A 7,425-nucleotide genomic window follows, 5' to 3' on the forward strand; every position below is an offset into this window, starting at 1 on the left:
GTTAGATGAACACCTTGCTGGGGTCGTTTGACCCCAGTAGTCTTTCCTGCCATGGCAGGGGGTCGGACTAGATGACCTACTCAGGTCCCTTCCGACCCTAGAAACTATGAAACTATGAAACCGTGAAAACAAAATAACCTTCAGGCAACTTTGGGACCAAACACTCAGCCAGATTTTCTTCTATAATGTTAGCCATACAAACCTAAACTCTAGCAATTTCCAGTGATAACCAGTGTTGCTTCTGAGATACCAGAGTTTTAACCCTATTCTGTAATAACAAATATGAATGCTAACTATGTGGTCATTCAGGAGAAATATTGATGGTTCAAAAGCAGCCACGTGGCCAACCCAGATATTGAGCACATGAGTTAAATCTGCAAAGGAAAATGTGCTTCCTGAGAAGGCATGTTCATGTCATTTCTCTTTTTATTGATCAGCTTTTTTATTGTGGGATACAGCTAAGAAAGAAAAAGATAAGAGGACTGGATCTGAAAGAGATTGGTTATCCCGGGTTTCAAGGGATGTTCCAGGTTTTGTTGAAAGTTTGGTTGTCATCTTAGCCACTAGCTGTTTGGGGGAAATGAGGAGAGGAAAGAAAAGCTTCTTCTCTGAAAGAGCGGCCCAGCAGATGTCTCTCAGATATAAATATGAGTATTTTTTCATACCTGGGAAAGCAGTCAGGCATGGCGTTGAGTACTTCCCATGAGGTGTTGTATGCCACTAGTTTCCCCAGAGGCACTTGGCAGCATGGCCCTATCTCTCTGCTGGTGAAAATCTAATCCATACCACATTTGAGCAAAAACTACACGCTACCCCGCTTCCCGGTCTTCAGAAAATAATCTTCATTTTGTTCTTTTGAACTAAGAAGTGCTCCAGTCACGAGGAGAATACTCACTGACCCCCCAAACCACAAATGCGTACGGCATGCCTCTCTGCTTCACAACTCAGGGGAGGGGCTAGCTTTTCAGTGAATGAAACGAGCAGCATTTTAAGCCAGAAATGTGATCTACTTACATAAAGCTTTTTATAACTTACATAAAGCTGTTTTGTAAAAATATAAAGTGTCACTGGACAGAACCAGTGCACTGATCACACAGTGTTTTGTTTGTGCAGTTTACACATGCCTGTAACAAGAAACCGCCTCCTTTTTTTACTCGCTTTTTTATAGTCAATAAACTTTCCAAAGTACAGAAAAAACACATTCATTTCCTTCAAGCGAAAGGGATATTTGTCTCAGCCAAAAAAAGAAACACCACTTTGCTGCTCTTCTAACAAAAAGAACATTAGGAACAGACATATTAAGAGTTCTAAGGCTTATTGCGGTTATGAGACCCATTGGATATGAAACATATTAAAACTGTATGAACTCTTAATGAATAGATCCATATCATGCCAGTGATAGAAACCATGGAATATTTTAAAAATGCACAGAGCCTTTTTTTAAGTGCAGTGACACTCACAGTTTGAAGACAAAATCTATTTAATGATAGCCATTATCTATGTAATGCTATATGTATTATTTATGTTCTGGGAAGGCCAACATTTTTCCTGTTTCAAATCAAGCCTTTTTTTTCCATATTCTTCAAATGTAGTCATTAGGCAACGTAGCTTTGAAATGTGTTTAAAAAATAAGTTTTGAAAGATCATTTCAAAGTGAAAGGAAATAAAGCTTTTATGGTATAAATGGCAGGATTTAAAACAGGTTTTTCAAGCCTAAAGCTACACTCTTACTAAAGGTAAACGCCCATCAAAGGTAATGAAGGTAAAGTGGGGGCAGGGGTTATCTGAGAATTGCAGAATCAGTGACTTCCATGGGAATTTTACCTAAATAGGAACTTCAGGGTTTGTCCATATGAGGTTTGGGGTTTAATCTCACTTTTCTTCAAGTTTTTAGCAAAATATTTATAGATTTCAATTGGAGGAGAACTGGGGCCTTTGTCCAAAATGCTGAAGAGGGAACATGCTGAACTAAACTGAACTGAACTGCACTGAACTCTCTCCATACCCTTGGTTAGATTCTTATTATGCAGAGCTTGAAATAAGGCCAAAAAGTGAAATTCACTGATAATAACATGTATGCAAAAGATGTTAACAATTAGTTAAGAATGCATGCATAACACATAGTGCCATGTTTTCTTCTCATTTTAATACAATACAGAATGGTACTGTTTGTAGTTAACTTTATTTAACCCCTGGGACAATAAGCAGAGCCTTCTTTCTCTCTCTCTCCCCTCTTTTTCTCATTTCTTTCCTTTCCTTTTGCAAAAGCAATATGATTTGGTTAAAACCAAAAGGCTCAGGCAGGAGGTATTTCCTGAAAATATTTTCCATGAAGAGCTGGATATGGCTCTCCAGAATGAAAACTGATACTTTCTTTTTTTAATTTTCCAGCCCATGGTTTCTATGATCTTGATGCTTTAAATGAGGCTTCCTGGAACAGTGCCCAGAGCCAGTTAGTTCCATGTGATATTTGTGGACGTACCTTCCTGCCAGACAGACTGATTGTCCACCAGCGCTCTTGTAAACCGAAACCAGCAAAGTAAAATGCCCTTGCGCAGATACACACGTCCCAGCCAAAGCATAAGAGGAATAAAATCCAGACAAAAAGAAGAGGACGGAGCCCCAGTGCACTATCAAATCACATGATCCAAACATCTCCTATGTAAGATTAATAGTAGCTGCTAGAATGTAGGTCAAATACAGCAATGTTTAGCACACCATTATAGAAATGTAGAATATCATTTTATTTCCGTGCTCTAAGAGATAAAGCTTCAAAGGCATACGTAAAGGAGTACTAAGGTGGCTTTAAATTAATTGCATCCCCTCTTGATCCTGTGCTATTCTTCAGGGCTGGAAACACCAATTACGGAAGTCTCTCTGGGCTTGTCTATGGCCTCTAGTGTTTCCTGGAGTCTCTACAGCACTGTGTTTTGCAGCCCTAGCCTTTACATGACTCTGGCACAACCCTTTTTTCAGAACTAGCCAGGGTGTCTATGGTTGTCTTCTGGCCGTTAGCCAGAACATAGCACTGCATTGCGACTTTGCAGAGGTGCCCAAGTCAGCTAACAATGAGCTAGCTCAGGTACTGAAAATAGCATAGCACATTAGTGCCCTGGGCCAATATAAAATACTCTGTTTGTACCCTGTTTTATCTAGCTCATTTGTGGCCAACTTAGGTACCTCTGCATGGCACTGGATGGTGCTATTGCCTTTTCGGCCTGGCAAGGAGAAAAAGAAATGACACATGGGTAAGTCTGCTTTTTGAAAGGTTCAGGTTCAGCATCCCCTCTTTTCCTTAACAGCCACATGACACTGCTTGGAAAGCAGTTGTGCCAAAGAGAGAGCAAAATGCCAGAGGCATACTTGTCAACAATATACTGATGACATCTATGTGTCTTATTCCCAAATGATGCAACTATCATTGATACTAAGCTATTTGAGCACCTACAAGAAATCAGTGCTTGGATGAAGAGCTGACTCAAGCCAAACTTGGGCAAGACCAAAGGAATGTGATCAGAAAAGGAGAATGCTTTGAATATACAGCTAGTTGAGATGTTCTCTCCACCTTCCACTTTAGTGCAAAGCCTCAGGCTCCTTTCTGATTCCTCACTGGTTGTGTCCAGATGAGCACAGCCATGTGGCATGTGGCACTGCAGACATGTCTGCAGCACCACATACCACACATTCGACTGTTTTCTGTGCTGCAATGGAGCAGTATGGAGGGTTGGTTTTTTGTTTTTGTTTTTTTTGGGGGGGGGGTTGACTCCTGGATATCTAGGGGTCAAAAAAACCTGTGCAAAAAAAAAAGTGGTTCACCTGTGCGGGCCACTCAAAACTGGGGCCTGGCTAGTCGGAGCCACACTCCGGCTGCCAGCCAGGCTCTGAGTGGCAGAATTGCCACTGCTGCAGCCTCAGAAGGCTCCCAGGACCCCAGGTGAGGTGGCTGGGGCTGACCCAGTGCTGCCCCCAGCCTCCCCTACCCCATTTGGGGCAATCTGCCATATGCCAGAGGGCACATGGCACAGGCATTCCCCAGGGACAATTAGTAGCGGCACGTGTGCCGGTGCTAGTTGTTCCCAGGGAATCAAAAGTCCATGCTTGTGTGAATGCAGCCACAATGATGACAGGAGGAAATGGCACCAGTAGCTAAATATGATTTCTTCTACATCTGCCTTGCTAAAAAATGTTGTCCCTTCCTCCTGACTGAAGACCTGGCCACATGATCCAGGCATTTGTCACCACTAGGCCGCATTACTGTTATTCACTATATCTGCAGCTGAATGTGAAGACAATGCACTGGCCCCAGCTGGTACTGGAATTAGCTGTATGTCTTTTCCATGGCATAATCTGCCACGAACAAGGTGGGCCTGTGCTCAAGTCTGTCCCCTAGCTCCTAGTCAGCTTTTAATTTCAATATAATGCCTTGGTTCTGTGCTTTAAAGCCATTAGCCAGTCAGACTCCTGCTACATCAAAGGTCACGTTTTAATCTATGAACCACCAAACCAGATGTATTCCTCTGGGACAATGTAGATCAGAAAGTCTAGGGCTTCCTTGCTGTTGATTTTATATGGAAGGCACCATGAAGATGGGTGACAGTATAAAAACCTAAGGACAGATATAGATAGAATTTAGAATTTATGCTGAAATGACTCTTCATTTCAGCATAAAACACTCAACAATCCAATATATCATACGTAGATGGCAGGGAAAAATCAGTGTCAAATATTGAGGGGGCCTACCCTGTAATAGTCAGTGATGCTGATTGGGATTTTGCCTTCTTGCTCCTTTCCTAGATGCATTTCTTTTTAAGGTCTTGTTAGCCTCAGTTCTTAATCCAGAACTGGAACTAGCCTGTGGCCTGTAGTAGGATGTAACTCAACTGGCCAACACCTGGGCTGTCAAACTGACAGCCCACTGGCTGAGCAGTTAACATGAAGCCTCTGGGCTCTGACCCAGCCACTGCTCTGGCTACCAGTCCTTCTCCTGGCTTCTCAGGCATGACCCTGCCCCAAAGGGGTGGATTGACATGGTGCAGTGCAGCCTGCAGTGCTGGGGGCGCTTATGGCATAGTGCCACAAGGAAGCCTGAAAGGGGCTGAAAGTGAGGTAGAGCCCTGGGCCACGTGTGTAGTGCAGCAGGGTGATGGGAGGGTTGCCTGCCTGTGCACACAGTGCAGCAGGGATTGAGCACCCATGTGCAGGGTGTGCAACCTCATGGGGGAGCATGGTATCTTTTAGCGCTGCTCCCACAGTATGCAGCTCCTGCAGGGTATGTGGTTCCCAGCCACTTTGAAGTGGGGTAGCCCTGGCCTACACAATCCCAGGTCTAAAAGTGCTAGTTAGTAGAAAAGCAAATGAGTTCATATAACATTATGTGTGACTGTCCCCATCCTCCACAAGGAGACATGTACTGGTGGCTTGATCTTGTGCTTGTTGAATGCCATAAGAAAACTCCACTCTTACCCCCTTAACTTCAGTGCTTCAGGATCAGGCGTTACCAGACTTTGTGTGACAAGATCTGCTGTTTCATATCCAGAACCCATGAGACCCCATCCCTTCTCCAGGCATACTGCCCGATTCCACAGCATTTAACCTTGGAGTAAGAAGCCCTCACTTTTTTATGATCTCTTAGCTCTCAAAACCCAATAACTGAGCCACATGAGTTCTGCCCAATATACCTGGGTGGTAGAATCTAGCCCTACACTGTGTACAAGTGTGACCACTTGAGAATGCCAGTATATGCACAAGGGTGCACTTTCCTTTGGGAAGGTCTGGGGGTGTTTTTCTTTCTAAATCAGTATTTCAAAGAATGTTACAGAATAGTAAGTGCCAACGCACAGCAGTGAAAAGGTGAAACAAGAGCAAATAATATACACTTTAACAGGGTTGCAGAAGAGAACACTTCTTTTTTTCCCCTCTAAAGTGTTTTATTAAGTGGCCAATGAGGTTATTCGAAATGTATAACAAAATCCAATGCATGCTGTTCAGCAATAATATCAACTTCCTGAACTTCTGAAAGAGACCGGATTCATGTAAGTTTTCACCTTCAGTTTTAATGCCATGAAGCTGCTTGTATGTACCGTGTGACAAATGGGGCTATTCCTAAAGCATTTGCACTTATTGTTGCATTTATAAAACTCAGGCAAATTACAGTTGATGGCTTTATGCACTTAGAAATGAACTATGGACCTCAACTACTTTTTTTTCCAAGCTCACAATTTGCCATATGAGCATAAGGAATAAATACAACTGTTCAGCTATTGAGGAAACACCTCTGGCCATAGCCCCAACAACAATTCACTTGAAATTGGAAAAGTTACCAGCATTCTTTAATAAAAATAATTTCTGAAGCAATCAAGTGCTCCACAACAGCCCTTTCATTTCCAGGAGAAGGATATAATTTTCTCTAATTATTATATTTCCAAAAATCAAAGGTTCAGTTTTTCCTCTGCAGTGAAAATCTAACAGACCTGCCCTTTTAAGGATCTTCATTCCATGGGGAAATTCCTGGATGACACTGAAGCTATTCCAACTTTCTTCCCTCTAGCTGAGATGAGTGATGTAGCCAAAGGAAAAAGGGTATATTTCCATGCCCAGTGATCTGTAAGTGCAAGAACAGCTCCTGAGAGCAGTTGGCAGCTATAATGAGGGGAGGAAGAAGTTTCCTAAAATCTGGGAGCACCCACAAGATATGGGTGAGGAATTGGTAGTTGTTTAAGTGGGCACAAATCAAATGCGTGTGAAAAATACCTTATTAGCAGTGCTGGAGACTAAAGTCCTCAGTTTATCCATTTGAGAGCTACGGCACTGCCAGAAGCATATCAGGTTCTGCTCTCTGATCTCAGCGATCTACCTCAAACCTGGCCATAGGTCCATGTCCAAATTAACTCAGTCACGGATCTCTCTAGTGTGACAATCAGCAAGGATATTCACCAGTGCTGATTACAGCAGTGAATTCTGTGGTGACATGTGTCCAATGGGAACTGCATTAATAACCACCAGCCAGCCTCACACTAAGCTGTGTGATCAGCCTTTTCCATATTTCTTCGGCATTAATTATTCTGCTTCTTCCAGAAGAGAAAACATGGAATCAAGAAAGCAGAGTTTTAACAGTCCGTGCTTTTGGAACTATTGACTGTACCTTGGCTATTTGTCACTTTTTTTTATCACTCTCTTAGTTGGCTCATAGCTGGTCTCACATCCGTCCTATTTTTCTGCTGGCACCACATACATGTTGCTGTCACCTCCACAGAGCTGAAAAACATTTTCCTGCATTTCTTGAAGAAACAATGAAAATTCATCTAGTTTCCCAAGAATGCTATTGATGGGATTTAAAATATAACCATGTAGTAATTATAAAAGATCAGCAGCTAAAATTTTACTAATTCTCATGCAAAGTACAAACACCCTGAAAGAAGAGTAGTA

General features: G+C 42.5%; 1 protein-coding gene across 1 annotated transcript in view; it reads left to right on the forward strand.

The window, feature by feature from the left end:
- LOC109323707 (zinc finger protein 474-like) overlaps positions 1–2,999 on the forward strand; it is a 44,190-nt gene extending 41,191 nt beyond the window's left edge. The window contains exon 5 of the mRNA XM_019555402.1: positions 2,392–2,999. Within this exon, the coding sequence (XP_019410947.1) occupies positions 2,392–2,543 (152 nt within the window). The 3' untranslated portion in view covers positions 2,544–2,999. The remainder of the gene's footprint in view (positions 1–2,391) is intronic.
- The last annotated feature ends 4,426 nt before the right edge of the window (positions 3,000–7,425 follow it).

This window comes from Crocodylus porosus, unplaced genomic scaffold (genome assembly GCF_001723895.1).
Source record: "Crocodylus porosus isolate Cpor-Errol unplaced genomic scaffold, CroPor_comp1, whole genome shotgun sequence".
NCBI lineage: Eukaryota > Metazoa > Chordata > Crocodylia > Crocodylidae > Crocodylus > Crocodylus porosus.